This window comes from Calonectris borealis, chromosome 31 (assembly GCF_964195595.1).
Source record: "Calonectris borealis chromosome 31, bCalBor7.hap1.2, whole genome shotgun sequence".
Lineage (NCBI taxonomy): Eukaryota > Metazoa > Chordata > Aves > Procellariiformes > Procellariidae > Calonectris > Calonectris borealis.
Genome location: NC_134342.1, coordinates 409,917 through 423,532, shown reverse-complemented (window position 1 = coordinate 423,532; position 13,616 = coordinate 409,917). Strand labels below are relative to the sequence as shown.

The 13,616-nt window shown below is 71.6% G+C and overlaps 2 protein-coding genes across 9 annotated transcripts; one reads left to right on the top strand and one right to left on the bottom strand.

Moving 5' to 3' along the window:
* Window positions 1–24: 24 nt before the first annotated feature.
* Window positions 25–5,232, top strand: TRMT1 (tRNA methyltransferase 1). 5 transcript variants are annotated; one of them, XM_075134162.1, is made up of 17 exons: window positions 25–59; window positions 707–926; window positions 1,211–1,266; window positions 1,453–1,577; window positions 1,689–1,876; window positions 2,269–2,384; window positions 2,462–2,574; window positions 2,670–2,818; window positions 2,899–2,982; window positions 3,072–3,141; window positions 3,219–3,353; window positions 3,491–3,576; window positions 4,228–4,336; window positions 4,417–4,493; window positions 4,593–4,712; window positions 4,917–5,031; window positions 5,123–5,232. In XM_075134162.1, exons 1-17 carry the CDS (start codon window positions 38–40, stop codon window positions 5,192–5,194), a joined length of 1,857 nt encoding a protein of 618 aa, XP_074990263.1. In that variant the 5' UTR covers window positions 25–37; the 3' UTR covers window positions 5,195–5,232. The 5 variants fall into 5 exon arrangements, with proteins under 5 accessions (XP_074990263.1, XP_074990266.1, XP_074990262.1 ...); XM_075134165.1 differs by lacking the exon at window positions 25–59 and adding an exon at window positions 217–314 and having other exon boundaries at window positions 4,942–5,031; XM_075134161.1 differs by lacking the exon at window positions 25–59 and adding an exon at window positions 217–314.
* MAN2B1 (mannosidase alpha class 2B member 1) lies at window positions 5,229–12,913 on the bottom strand. Of its 4 annotated transcripts, XM_075134156.1 has the most exons (24): window positions 12,806–12,913; window positions 11,556–11,658; window positions 10,818–10,991; window positions 10,078–10,271; window positions 9,874–10,006; window positions 9,370–9,512; window positions 9,149–9,265; window positions 8,975–9,057; window positions 8,772–8,892; window positions 8,590–8,668; window positions 8,411–8,520; window positions 8,017–8,124; window positions 7,822–7,938; window positions 7,555–7,749; window positions 7,198–7,295; window positions 6,998–7,121; window positions 6,790–6,908; window positions 6,615–6,716; window positions 6,445–6,532; window positions 6,277–6,357; window positions 5,970–6,206; window positions 5,747–5,896; window positions 5,501–5,603; window positions 5,229–5,431 (listed from the first exon to the last, which is right to left on the bottom strand). In XM_075134156.1, exons 1-24 carry the CDS (start codon window positions 12,896–12,898, stop codon window positions 5,304–5,306), a joined length of 3,000 nt encoding a protein of 999 aa, XP_074990257.1. In that variant the 5' UTR covers window positions 12,899–12,913; the 3' UTR covers window positions 5,229–5,303. The 4 variants fall into 4 exon arrangements, with proteins under 4 accessions (XP_074990257.1, XP_074990259.1, XP_074990260.1 ...); XM_075134158.1 differs by lacking the exon at window positions 8,017–8,124 and having other exon boundaries at window positions 12,806–12,907; XM_075134159.1 differs by lacking the exons at window positions 8,590–8,668; window positions 8,975–9,057 and having other exon boundaries at window positions 12,806–12,907.
* Window positions 12,914–13,616: the final 703 nt, after the last annotated feature.

Genomic DNA, 13,616 nt, shown 5'->3' with positions numbered 1-13,616 from the left:
ACCCCCTCCCATTGGGGACACGGCGGGGAGGGGGGACATGAGGACACGCAGAGCCACGGGTATCCCTGCCCACCCGCGGGATCAGCTGGGCCCCCCAGGGCGGATCCCCATGGGATCAGGCCTGGATCCCTCTCGGGATCCCCACCCCCTCTCCCCGGGATCAGTTTTCCCAGCCGCGTTAGGGGCGGGCGGAGCCTTTATGACCCTCGCGGGGCGCCGTCCGCCGCGGGTCACGTGACCGCGTTCAGCCCGCCGCAACATGGCGGCGCCCATGTGAGGGGCGGCGCGGAGGATGCGCGGGGCGGGGCGGGCGGGTGAGCGGCGGGTACCGGCGGGGGGGGGGCGGTGCCTGAATGGGGTGGGGGCTGGAGGGGGTGGGGCCTGGCGGGGCGCGTGCAGGGTTTAGGGGTGCTTGTGTCCCGTGCCACGTGTTGGGGGGGGCCGTCCCCCCTCTGTCCCCCCCCCCCGGTCCCGTCTTGGGCGTCTGCACCCGCCCCGGCCGCTCTGGGGGCTCCGTGTCCCCCCCCGCCCCCTTCCCCCGGTGAGGGGGCTCGTCCCTCCCGCATTCCCGGGCCTCGCCTCTTGCTCCCGTTTTTCGGGGCTCTCCCCAGCCTCCCCCCATCTCCCCGGGCCCCCCAAAACCGCCCCTTCCCCTCCCAGGGCCGCTCGGGTGCAGCGTTAACCCCCCCCGTTCCCCCCCCCACAGCGGCCGCCTTCAGCACCCTTCGCAGAGCCAGCCCGGGTCTCCCCCGGGGGTCCCCTGCCATGGACGGGGCCTCCCCCAACGGCTCCGGGCCCCCCCCGGGTGCGGGGGGCCCCCCCGAGGCCGGCGAGACGCTGATCTCCGAGGGCCGAGCCACCATCCTCTTCCCCAGCGCCAACGAGGTCTTCTACAACCCCGTGCAGGGCTTCAACCGCGACCTGACGTGAGCTGGGGGGGCCGGGGGTTCGGGGGGGCCTCGGGCTTGTCCTAGCGGGGTCTTGGGGGGGCTCTGGGGTGATCCGGGAGCATCGGGGGGGCACATGGGGGTGTCCCAGGGGGCTCTGGGGTGTCCCAGGAGGGTCAGGGGGGCACATGGCGTTGTCCCAGGGGGCTCTGGGGTGTCCTGGGAGGATCGGGGGGGGCTCTGGACTGCCCCAGGGGGACCGTGGGGGGCTCGGGGCCCTCCCTGCCCCCCCGGCAGGGTCCCTGACGCCGTGTCCCCCCCAGCTGCGCCGTCATGACAGAGTTCGCTCGGCTCCGGCTGCAGCCGAAGGGGATCAGGGGTAGGTACTGTCCTGGGGTCCCCGTCCCCTGGGCTCCCCCTTGGCCCTGTCCCGGGGTCCCCGTCCCCTGTGCTCCCCCTTGGCCCCGTCCCGGGGTCCCCGTCCCCAGGGCTCTGCCCTTGGCCCCATCCCGGGGTCCCCGTCCCCAGGGCTCTGCCCTGCCACCGGCTCCCCCCTCTTTTCCAGTCGTCCTCCCCGGGGAGGACGGACGCGGCAGCCCCCAACCGCCAGAGGACGGTGACGGTGACACCGCGCCAGCGCCCCACGGCCCCGAGGCCCCGCGGACGGCAAAGCCAGGAGAAGCGTGCGAGGTGCTGGGGGGCTGCGGGGAGGGGGGGCTGCCGCGTCCCCTCTGTCCCCAGTTGGGGTCTCTGCCCCCCCCGGCACCCCGAGCCCCCGTCGCCATCGCCCTCTCCCCGCAGGGGGGGCTGCGGGTCCTGGAGGCGCTGGCGGCCTCGGGGCTCCGCTCCATCCGCTTCGCCAAGGAGGTGCCGGGGCTGCGAGCCGTGGTGGCCAACGACTTCTCGGCCCGGGCAGTGGAGCTGATGAGCCGCAACGTGGCCTTCAACGAGGTGGGGGGCCTCGTGGCCCCCCACATGGCCGACGCCAGGTACCCCCTCTGCGCTGCTCCCCGGCAGCCCACCCCGAAGCCCACTGGGGAGTGGGACGCTGCGGTTCACCCCCCAGCATCCTCGGGACACCCTGTCCATGGCCCCGACCGCCCTGGGGGTCTCACTGGGGTTTTCTCCCTGTACTGGGGGGCCCCAAACTGGTCCCAGCGTCCCCACAAGGGGTGGTTAGAGGGATGTCCCGTCCCCCTGCCCTGAGGGATGCACCCCCAAAGCGGGACTGGTTTACGGGGACCCCACCAGTCCCCTCCCAGTGCGTACTGGGCAGAGGCACTGGTTCCTGCGGGGTTTCCCGAGGGCCAGGGCGGGTCTGGGACCCCCAGAGGGGCCGGCTGGGGTCCCCATTGCTCCGGGACCCCCCTTCCCCCCCCAGGATGCTGATGTACCAGTGCAAAGCGGACAGGGAGCCCTTCGACGTGATCGACCTGGACCCCTACGGCAGCCCCGCGCCCTTCCTGGACGCTGCCGTGCAGGCTGTGAGCGAAGGAGGTGAGCGGCAGCGGCCGGGGTGTGCCCCGGACGGCTGGGTGCCCCCCCACGGCACCCCTGACCCCCGCCCCGGCCAGGGCTGCTCTGCGTCACCTGCACGGACATGGGCGTCATGGCGGGGAACAGCGCCGAGACGTGTTACAGCAAATACGGGGCCGTGTCCCTCAAGGGCAAGTTCTGCCACGAGATGGTGAGTGCTGGGGGGGTCCTTGCGACCACCACGCTCCTGCCGGCAGCAGGGGGTGGGGGGCAGCGGGTCAGGGCCGTCCCGTGTCCCCCCCCCAGGCCCTCCGCATCATCCTGCACAGCCTGGACAGCCGCGCCAACTGCTACCAGCGCTTCATCGTGCCGCTGCTCTCCGTCAGCGCCGACTTCTACGTCCGCGTCTTCGTGCGGGTCTTCACGGGGCAGGCGAAGGTGAAGGCCTCGGCCAGGTGAGGGGGGGGGGCACACGCACACGGGGAGGGGGGTCTGCGCCCTCCCGCTGTCCCTGACCCCCCCCTCGTCCCGGCAGCAAGCAGGCGCTGGTGTACCACTGCGTGGGCTGCGGCACCCACCATCTCCAGCGTCTGGGCAAAGCCACGAGCCACGGCACGGGGTACGGCGGGGCTGGGGGGGGGGCTCCGTGAGGCTGGGGGGGGCCCTGTGATGTGGGGGGCTGCTCACGCCCCGGCTTTCCCCTTCCAGCTTCAAGTACGGGGCAGCCACGGGGCCGCCCGTGGGTCCCACCTGCGAGTTCTGCCAGCAGCGGCACCAGGTGGGTGCTCGTCCCCCCGTCCCCTCGGTGCCCCCCCTCCAGCACTGACCCCCCCTCCCTCCTCGTGTCCCCCCCAGCTGGGCGGCCCCATGTGGGCTGAGCCCCTGCACGACCCGGCCTTTGTGGAGCGGGTGCTGGCGGCGCTGGAGAGCAGCCCCGGGCGCTTCCAGACGGAGGAGCGGATGCGGGGGATGCTCAGCGTCATCACCGAGGTACCGGGACGGGGACAGGGAGGGGACCGGCCCTGGGGATGGCTCCGGCGTCCTGAGCGGGCGGCAGGGCTGAGCCCCCCCCCCCCCGAATTTTGGGGCTGGCACTGACTCTGCCGCTCGCTGCCTGCCGAGGGCAGGAGCTCGGCGACGTCCCCCTCTACTACACCCTCGACGGCCTCAGCAGCACCATCCACTGCAACACCCCCTCCCTGCTGCAGTTCAGGTAGGGGCACCCCAAATCCCCTGGGGCTAGGGCACCCCAAACCCTCCACAGCCCCAGGGACATGCCAAGTACCCCAGGGCAGGGACACCCCAAATCCCCTGGGGCAGGGACACCCCAAACCCTCCACAGCCCCAGGGGGACCCCAAGTCACCCACAGCCCCAGGGGCACCCCAAGTACCCCAGGGCAGGGGCACCCCATGTCACCCACCACAGCCCCAGGGGCACCCCAAGTGCCCCAGGGACACCCCAAATCCCCTGGGGCTGGGGCACCCCAAACCCTCCACAGGCCCAGGGGCACCCCACATACCCTAGGGCAGGGGCACCCCAAATCCCCTGGGGCAGGGGCACCTCAAACCCTCCACAGCCCCAGGGGCACCCCAAGTGCCCCAGAGACACCCCAAATCCCCTGGGGCTGGGGCACCTCAAACCCTCCACAGCCCCAGGGGCACCCCACATACCCCAGGGCAGGGGCACCCCAAATCCTCTACAGCCCCAGGGGCACCCCAAGTCACCCACAGCCCCTGGGGTACCCCAAGTCACCCACAGCCCCTGGGGTACCCCAAGTCCTTTGCCCCTTCCTCTGGCTCAAACCCTGTGAATCCTCCACCCCCGGCGCCCCCCGTCCCCCCGACTCCGACCCCCGCGCCCCAGGTCCGCCCTCCTGCACGCCGGCTACCGCGTGTCGCTCTCCCACGCCTGCAAGAACGCGGTGAAGACGGACGCGCCGCCCGCCGTGCTCTGGGACATCATGCGCTGCTGGGTGAGGAGGGGGCTCAGGGACCCCCCCCCGATCCCCCCAGCCCGGGGCCGAGCTGAACGCCCCCTCCTCATCTCCCCCAGGCCAAGATCCACCCAGTGAAGCGCGAGCGGCTCGCGGAGACCAGCCCGGCTTCCCGCATTCTCTCCGTGGAGCCCACGTATGACCCTGCAGCCGCCCCCCGCGACCAACCCAGGGATGGGGGGGACGCGCTGATCCCCCCCAAACCATCCTGACCCCCCCCTTTCGCCCCCACCAGGCTCCAGGCCTCCTTCGCCCTCCGTGACGACGCCAATCCCAGCTCCAGAAAACGGGGCTTGAAGCGGTTCCCGGAAAACCCCGAAGCCTTTTGGGGTCCCAAAGCCAGGGCCAAGGCTGGGTAAGGGCCGGGGGGGCTTCTCGGGTGTCCGATTGTGGGGTTGGGCTTCCAGCAGCCACCCTCAAACCTTCTCAAAGAGCCCCCCGTATTTTGCCAGGACAGAGGATAAAGACCCCCAACAGAGCAGGGGAAGGGAAAGGTCCCTTGTTCCCTCCTTTGAGGGGGGCAGCTCCCTGCCCCCCTCACCCCACGCCCCTCCCCCAGGGGTGGCATCTCCCCCTCCCTCCAGGAGAAGCGGAAACGAAACCAGAACAAACGGACGGAGCGGACGGACGACGGCACCAGCCTGAAAAACTTCCCCTGCAAACGCTTCAAGGAGGTGGGTTGGGGTCGGGAACAAGGGGGGGGGTCGGGAACAAGGGGGGGGGCTGGGGCAGGGCACAGCCCCTCACCCACCTCCTCTCCCGCAGGGAAACTGCTCCTTGGGTGCCCAGTGCTGTTACTCGCACGAGGGGGAGCCCCCGGCTGCCCCCCAGCCCTGACGCCGCCTCTCGCCCCGATTAAACCGTGCCTGAGAAAAGTCTCGTGGTTTTTAATACGCTTGGGGTGGGGCGGGGGGAGGGCAGAGCCCCCCTGTCGAGCCGGGGCCGCTCACGGCCCCCCCGGGCCAGCTCCAGGCACCTCGTACTGCACTGTGGCCAGGAAGGTCCTGATCTCCATGGGCTGCAGCGTGATCCGGCTCGGGTCCAGTTTGGGGACTGGCCGGGGCTGGGCCAGACCTGGGAGGAGAGGGAAGGGGTGAGGGGAGGCTGGGAGCCCCCCCAGAGCCCCCCTGGACCCCCCAGTACCTGTGGCCGGGGTCCAGACCAGGCGGGAGGTGGCATCGAGTGGCAGGTCGGCTCCCAGGCTCATCTCCTGCACCGAGACGATGGTGAAAGCCGAGAAGAGGTTCTGGGAGAGGGGGAAAAGCCGTCAGCGAGCACCCCGTGCCTGTCCCCGTGGGTGGGAGCAGCCCCGGGAGCGGGGAGCAGCCCCGGGAGCGGGGAGCCCCTCGAGGCCGAGCCGTGGAGGGGAGCCCGGCGGCGGGGGCTCACCAGGAGGTCGACGGTGACGGGCTGGGAGCCGTTGGCGCTCTCGCCCCTCTCAAACTGGTGCTCCAGCCGCAGCAGGAGGGCGCCGGCGTCCCAGGGCGTCAGCGTCAGGAGGTGGACGTTGGGGGGCAGCTCCCGCCGCAGCCCCGAGAACTGCGGGGAGAGGGTGAGGGGGACGCCGCGGCCAGAGCCCTTCTCCCCCCGGGCGGCCCCCTCCCCACCTCACCTGCCGCACGCGGGGCTGACCGCGGCGGTAGGAGGGGCCCCCGCCAGGCGCCAGCACCGCGTAGGGCGCCATGAACAGCTCCTGCGCCAGCAGCCGGTGCCGGTTGGCCGCCGATTCCACCGTGTCGAGGAGGACGAGGTGGCGGCCGCGGACCACCAGCCCCTGCTTGTTGGCTCCCAGCTCGACCAGCGGCTCCCCCACGCCCCGGTTGTCGTCGTACAGGAGCCGCCGATGGACCTGGAGGGGACGGCGGTTACATCCCGGCGCGTCCCCCGCTCCCGGGACCGCCCGCGCCGCGTCCCCTCACCATGAGCTCCAGAGAGCCGTCGAAGATGCTGCTGCCGCCCTGCGAGCGATCCGTCAGCACCGTCAGCTGGAACTTCTTGTCCTGCGGCGGGGAGGGCAGGGCCACGTGTGTGATGAGCTCTGCCCCGGGCTCAGCCCCGTTTCCCTGCTCCTGCCCCGAAGCCGGTACCTTGATGAAGATGCGGCTGTTAACGGGGTAGTAATTCCCCGCCACGGGCTCCGTCTGGCTCAGGTTCCACGTGGGACGGTAGTCACGCCTGGGGATGAGGCAGAGCCCAGTTACGGGCAGGAGGACGGGGGTCTTGGGGGGCCACGGCGAGTGCCCGGGCCGGCCCCGACCTGCGCTCCAGGATCTGCCGCCCGTTGGAGTCGGTGTAGAAGCGAGCGTCTGTCTGCAGCGTCGTCTCGAAGCGGCTGATGATCTCCTTGCCCCAGCCGTCCCTGGGAGAGACGGGGGGTGAGCGGGGGGCTCTGAGGGGCCCCCCGCATCCCCAGGGGCCCCCCGCCAACTCACGCCACGGGGATGGGCCCCACGGTCCACTCCAGCTCCACGTAGGGCTGCCCCGCGCGGAGCCGCACCACCTGGGAGCACCACGAAGAGAAGTTCTGGTGCACCTCCTGCACCAGCGCATTCTGCAAGGGACACGGGGAGGGGGCTCAGCACCCTGGGGACACCCCCGGCCCCGGGGACGCCCCCAGGGACACCGTCACCCCCCCCACACCTTCACCAGGTGCGCGGAGACCCGCTTGGAGCCGGAGACAGGGAAGGGCTCGGAGCTGTTGGGGCGGAAGATGTAGGCGCCCGAGGCCTGGGAGCTCTCGTCGTTGCCGACGCTGGCGTTGTACCTGGGGCGGGAGGAGGAGGTGGCGGAGGAAGGTCCCGCACGAGGGGCCCAGGAGTCCAGACCCCACCAGCACTCACCAGTAGAAGCTCTGGAAGACGGGCAGCGAGATGCTCTTGTCCAGGTCCTGGATCTCCTTCAGGAGCCCGGTGAGGGGGTCGAAGAGCACCCGGACGTGCTGCGGGGCCGGACGGCGGCGGTCGAGCGCCTGCCCGGTCCCTGCTCAGCCCCCTCCCGCGCCCCCAGCTCCTCCCGTCACCCCAGGACTGGTTTAACTGGGCCGACAGAGGTGCAACTCCACCGGGGGCTTAAGGTCGTGGGTTTTCTCCCCCAGGGACCGGCTCCAGCCCCCAGGACCCCACGGAGGAAGACCCCAAACCGCGTCCGCCCGGTGCCCAGCCCCTGGGGGGGAATGCGTCCCCCCAGCGGGACCGTACCTCATTCTGGATCTCCCGAGGCTGCGACACCACCGGGGTCCGGGCGGGGTGCGCACGGGGGTCCCCGCGGCTCAGCCGGGAGACCGTGAAGGTGCTGAAGCCCAGGGGGGGCGCGGAGGCCTGGAAGAGGAGCTCCCGCACGGCGCTGCCGCCGTCCCCCCGCAGCCGGCGGGTGAAGTTGGAGACGGGGACGACCTGGGGACGGGTGGGGAGGGTCAGGGGGGGCCGCGGGCGGGCGGGGGGCCGCGGTGGCTGGCCTGGGCTCACCTCGCTGGGTACAGGCTGGCCCTGGGGGTCCGTCACCGCGTAGGACGCCCCGTTGACCGGCAGCCGGATGGGCCAGGACACTTGGCGGCCCAGGGGGTTGTAGAGGATGACGGTGAACTGGGGGACAGAGGGACGCGGTGCGTTAGCCCTGCCGGGGCCCCGCAGCCCCCTCCAGCCCCCTGCCGAGGTGCTCACGCGGCCGGCCGCCTCCGTCAGGGGACAGACGCTGACGTTGAGGGCGTTGCAGAAGACGAAGTTCTCCTTGCTGCCGCCGAGGCTGGCCAGGGCGTTGGCGACCAGGAGCTGCCAGCAGCGGGGGGCGGTTATGCGGCACGGCCGGTAACGGGGGGCGCTCACTGGCTCATCCCCCCCAGGCCACGGCTGCCAGTTCCCGTCCTCCGGCCACCCAGACCCCAGCTTGTCCCCAAAACATTGGCCAGGGTCAGGGGCTCGTCCCCAGAACAGCCACCACCCCCCGAGACACCAGTTTGCCCTGTGGACATGATGCTGGTTCACCCCCAGCTGCTGACCCTGGCCCTGCGCCCCCAAAACCCCCTCTGTCCCCCCAAAACGGGCAGCCGGGCCCTACCTGGCAGCTCTCCCACCCAGCCGCCAGCTGCCTGGCATAGTCGTCGGCCACGTGCTGCTTCTCGGTGCCGGTCACGGCGTCGTGGTGCTGGGCCACGGCCACGGCTTCGCCTGCCGGGGGGGCGAGGGGGTGTCAGGGGCGTCCGGGGGGGTCCCCGAGGGCCCCACGCTGGCACTTACGGAGCACAGAGCTGTTCCCAGGCCCGTAGGGACCCTCCCGCGCCGCCGGCCCTGCCAAAGCCTCCAGCTGGCTGCAGATCTGCCGGGGGGGAAGGGAGGGTCAGGGAGGGGGACCCGGCCGTCCGGAGGGGGGACCCCGGCGTCCCGGAGGGGGGACCCCGGCACCCGGGCCACCATCCCACCTGGAGAAAGTTGTTGCTGAGGCGTTCGTAGCGCTTGAAGGCAGGTCGGCTGGTGAAATAGCCCGTCCAGAACTGGTGGGGGCCGTCCGCGTAGGGGAAGAAGTCGTCCGTTTTCAGGGACCTGCGGGAGAGCCAGGCTGCGCCCGTCCGTCCGTCCGTCCCCTCGGGATGCCCGAGCTCCCCCTCGCTGCCCCCGGCCTCACCAGGAGAGGTTGGCCCGGTGCAGCTCCCAGAGGTAGCAGGACGGGGTGGAGTAGAGGACGTGGACGCGGCTGCCGTTGGCTTGCTGGAAAAGCCGGGGAGGGGGTGAGACGGGGCTGGGGGAGGCAGCAGGCGGCGGGGACACACGGGGGACACAGAGGGGGGACCCCGCTCACCCGGGCGTTGACGTGGGCGATGAGTTTGTCCATGTTCTTGAACCACAGGTTGGCATTCTCGTACTGGAAGTCGGAGCCCATCGTCATGATGATGTGGTTGGTGCGGTAGCGCTCGGCCTGGGGCGGGGGGACAGGTCAGCACCCCCTGTCCCGGGGGGAAACCTGGTGCCCAGGACCCCCCACCCACCCCAGGGAGCACCCCACTGCGTGGGGGCACCCACCTGGCTGGCGGCGATCTGCAGGAAGGTGGAGACGATGCTGTCCACGTTGTTCTCCTCGCTGTCCTCGTCCACCACAGGGGGGTCGGAGCAGAGCTGGTCCCAGCAGAACCCCGACGGCGGGTTGTAGACGTTGGGGAGGATGCCTGGGGACAGCCACCCCCCCCGGTCAGGCTGGGGACAGGGTTGGGACCAGCCCTGGGGACAGGGACAGGAGAGCTGGGCTGGGCTGGCGTTGGGATCAGCCGGATGGAGAACGGGGTCAGCCCCGGGGACAAGGAAAAATCCCGGAGGGGACCCAGAGGACGGTGACAGCCCCAGGGGGGGACAGCGGACCCGAGAAGGGACAGGTCACCCTCAGGAGGGGAGGAGAAGGGGACAGGGGAGGGCTCAAGGGACGGGCAACACCCTGCGGGGCACCCCAGGCCAGGGCCAGCCCCCAGGAAGGGCTCGGGGGGGCACCCAAGGGACCCCCAGCCCCGGGCGGGGCCCCGCGCCCCGTCCCACCGGTGAAGAGGTCGGCGGCGGGGGGCGAGAGGCTCTCGCTCGCCCGCCAGAGCAGCTCCATCTCCCGCAGCCCCTCCCGCGTCGCCTTGTCCTGGTGGTCCACGCGCCCCACGAACAGCCCGTCGTAGCCCATCTGCGGGGAGGAGGGGGTCAGCCCGGGCGCCGGGGTCCCCCGAGGGGCCGGGGGGGGGGTGGGGGTCCCACCTGGGCGAAGATGGCGGCCAGCTGGCGGGAGTGCCCGAAGGGGTCGATCTGCCAGGCCACGCGGGGGGTGCCGCAGGCCCCGAACTCCCGGCGCAGGAAGCGGCGGCCCAGGGCCAGCTGCTCGATGGCGGGGCCGTAGTGGGCGGCCGCCTCGTCGCTCATGCACCAGCCCCCCCCCACGAACTCCAGGCGCCCTGCGGGGACGGGGTCGGGCTCGGGGACACGCGGCACCTCACGCTGGCAGCACCCCCAGTCCCTCGGGGGCACCCCAGATTCCTCGGCCTCCCCCTGGCCTCTGTGCCCCCTCAGAGGCACATCCCCATGCACCCCCCATCCCCATCTCACCCCAGGGACACCCCAGTCCCCCCCCATGTCCCTGTGCACCCCCTGTAAGCCCCCAGGGACACCCCAGTCCCCCCCCATGTCCCTGTGCACCCCCTGTAAGCCCCCAGGGACACCCCAGTCCCCCCCCATGTCCCTGTGCACCCCCTGTAAGCCCCCAGGGACACCCCAGTCCCCCCCCATGTCCCTGTGCACCCCCTGTAAGCCCCCAGGGACACCCCAGTCCCCCCCCCATGTCCCTGTGCACCCCCTGTAAGCCCCCAGGGACACCCCAGTCCCCCCCCATGTCCCTGTGCACCCCCTGTAAGCCCCCAGGGACACCCCAGTCCCCCCTCCCCATCCCTGTGTGCCCCCATCCCCCTCCAGGGACACCCCCCACCCCGCCGCGCCCCCCGTACCCTGCTCGACGAGCTGGCGCACGGTGCGACGCGTGGCCTCGTCCTGCTGCCGCCACCAGCGGGCCAGGAAGGCCACCTCGGCGTAAATGAAGCGGCGGGAGGGGTCGGCCACCAGCTGGGCCACCACCGAGTCCAGGATGTACTGCACCCCCGCGTGCTGCACCTCGTTACGCACTGAGGGGGACGAGCGGGGGGGTCACCCGGCAGCACCGCGACAGGCAGCGGGGGGAACCGGGTCACGGCAACACCCGTGGGGACACAGGTGACACCCAGGGACTGCGGGGGCCACGGCATGGGGTGGGGGGAGGGTCACAGCAACGCCCAGGGGACGCTGGGGGGGGAACAGGGGGTCATGGGGGGCACAAAAACATCCAGGAGACACAGAGGGGGGGACACAGAAAGGTCCAGGGGGCCCAGCACTGACCCAAGGGGCAAAAACAAGAGGCAAACCGGGGTCACAACACCGCCCCGGGGACAACGGGCAGAAACCGGGTCCTGTCCCCGTCCCAAGGGCAGGATTTGTCCCTCTGCCCCCAACCCGCCCCCCCCGACCCCGCCGTGAGGCCACAGGCACTTGGTGTCCCTTTGCCCCCCACGCTGGCCTCGCCGAGCGTCACCTCCACCCCCACAGCGGCCTTGGAGGCGTCACCTCCGTCCCTGCAGACGCTTGCGGTGGCCTTGGGGACGTCACCAACCCCCCCGGGGACCGGCCCCCCCCGCGCTGGCGGGGACGCCCACCTCCGTAGAAGTACTGCTCCACCGTCTTCAGCCAGCCCACGTCGTCGTGCGTGTGGGGCACCAGGTGCACGTTGAGGAGGCCGGGGCGCGTGGGCGGACACGACTGCGGGCGCAAGTGGGATCTCTGGGGGCTCGCAGGGGGCTGTGCCCACACCCCACGTCCCTCCCCCCTTCCCCTCCCCCCAAGCTGTTTCCGGAGGAAGCCGTTGGGTTGCGGGAGAGGATGCAAATGGCTGCGAAAAAACAGTGGCCAGGACATCTGGGTGCCCTGCCTGGGGGGGGAGGGCAGGCCGGGACCCCCGGGTGCCCTGCCTGGGGGGGAAGGGCAGGCCGGGACCCCCGGGTGCCCTGCCTGGGGGGGGAAGGGCAGGCCGGGACCCCCGGGTGCCCCCCCACAGCGACACCCCATCTGGCTGTTGGCCCAGCCCACTCCAGGCACCCCGGTACCCCAAATCCTCCTCTTCTTCCCCTAGGGCCCCACCATCCCAGCCTCTCGCCAGTTCTCCCAGTCCCAGCCCATGCCAGGCCCCAATCCCTTCCCGTTGCCCAGGCCCAAACTGTCCCAGGATCCCTCTCCCACTCCCCCGCTGCTCCCCCCATCTGATCTCTCCCAGTTCCCCCAGTCCCTCCCGGCTGCCCCATCCATGTTTCCCCAGTTCCCTTCAGTCTCTCCCAGTGTCCCAGCTCCCTCAGCCCACTCTCTCCCTGCCCCAGCTCCTCCCAGTCGTCCCCCAGTCCCTCCTGGGTTCCCAGCTCCCCCACCACGATCTCTCCAAGCTTCCCACTTCCCCCAGTCCCTCCCAGTCCCCGTTTCCTCAGTGCTCCCAGTCTCTCCCAGTTCCTCCAGTCCATCCCAGTGTCCCCACTGCCTCCCAGTTCCCCTAGTCCCTCCCAGTCCCCGTTTCCTCAGTGCTCCCAGTCTCTCCCGGTTCCTCCAGTCCATCCCAGTGTCCCCACTGCCTCCCAGTTCCCCTAGTCCCTCCCAGTCCCCGTTTCCTCAGTGCTCCCAGTCTCTCCCGGTTCCTCCAGTCCATCCCAGTGTCCCCACTGCCTCCCAGTTCCCCTAGTCCCTCCCAGTCCCCGTTTCCTCAGTGCTCCAGCCTCTCCCGGTTCCTCCAGTCCATCCCAGTGTCCCCACTGCCTCCCAGTTCCCCCAGTTCCCGTTTCCCCAGGACGCTCCGGTGCCCCCCCTAGCCTCTGCCGCTGCCGCTGCCCCCGGCGGCTCCCCGGCCCGGTCCCCCCGGGCCCACCTGGTACCCGCAGCCCGCGGCCGCCCCGACGAGCAGCAGCAGCAGCAGCGCCGCCGCCCCGGGCACCGCCATGCCGCTCGCGGGCTTGGTCATGTGACCGCCCGTTCACATGACCCGGGGGCTCCCCGCCCCGTCCCTCCCTCTGGGCAAGCGGGAGCCAATGGTCGACGAGGGGCGGGGGAAGCCGCTTCGGCCACGCCCCCGCGCTCTGATTAGCTGCTGCGCGCGGAGGCGGGGCGTAACGGAAGGCCGCGAAGATGCCACAGGCGGGGCGGTGACATAACGGACTGGCGCCAATAAGGAGGAGGAGTGCCCATGATTGACACCGCGAGTCCCTCCACCCGGCCGTTGGCAACGGCCCCTCCCGCGGCGGGAGAACGCCCAGCCAATGATGTGTGGTAGCTCCCGAAACCCCGCCCCCGCCGAGCCGTGGTCGGCGGAAAGCGAGAGACGGGCAGCTCTCTCCTCCAATGGGGCGTCGAGGAGCCAGACCCCCTCACAGAGGCGATGGCGCCGGGGTGCTGAGGGGAGCCCTCAGCTCTGCCTGCCCCCGAGGCTCCCCTCAGCCTGCCCCGGAGCTCCGCCACCTCCATGGCTCCCCTCAGCCTCCGGTGCTTCCCTTGGACCCCCCCCCAGGCTCCCCTCAGCCCCCTGGGGCTCCCCCAGCCCTCACACCCCATTGCTCCCTCTGTCTCCTGCCGCCTTCACCCGCCATTCCCCCCGCCAGGCCCCCCAGTCCCCCAAGCCGGGTCCCACACCCCTGGGGCTCCCCCAAGCCTGGGAGGGGGGATCCATCCACCCCATCTGCCCG

What these genes read in the sequence shown, in the direction of transcription:
- MAN2B1 (XM_075134156.1), bottom strand. Translation starts at nt 12,898, where the DNA reads ATGACCAAGCCCGCGAGCGGCATGGCGGTGCCCGGGGCGGCGGCGCTG. An exon ending in GCGCCAGCTCGTCGAGCAGG is followed by an intron (nt 10,272 to 10,817) that starts GTACGGGGGGCG and finishes CCGTCCCCGCAG; the next exon opens with GGCGCCTGGAGTTCGTGGGG. An exon ending in TCGCCCACGTCAACGCCCGG is followed by an intron (nt 9,058 to 9,148) that starts GTGAGCGGGGTC and finishes CGGCTTTTCCAG; the next exon opens with CAAGCCAACGGCAGCCGCGT.
- TRMT1 (XM_075134162.1), top strand. Translation starts at nt 38, where the DNA reads ATGAGGACACGCAGAGCCACGG. An exon ending in GCAGCCGAAGGGGATCAGGG is followed by an intron (nt 1,267 to 1,452) that starts GTAGGTACTGTC and finishes CCTCTTTTCCAG; the next exon opens with TCGTCCTCCCCGGGGAGGAC. An exon ending in GCCACGAGCCACGGCACGGG is followed by an intron (nt 2,983 to 3,071) that starts GTACGGCGGGGC and finishes TTCCCCTTCCAG; the next exon opens with CTTCAAGTACGGGGCAGCCA.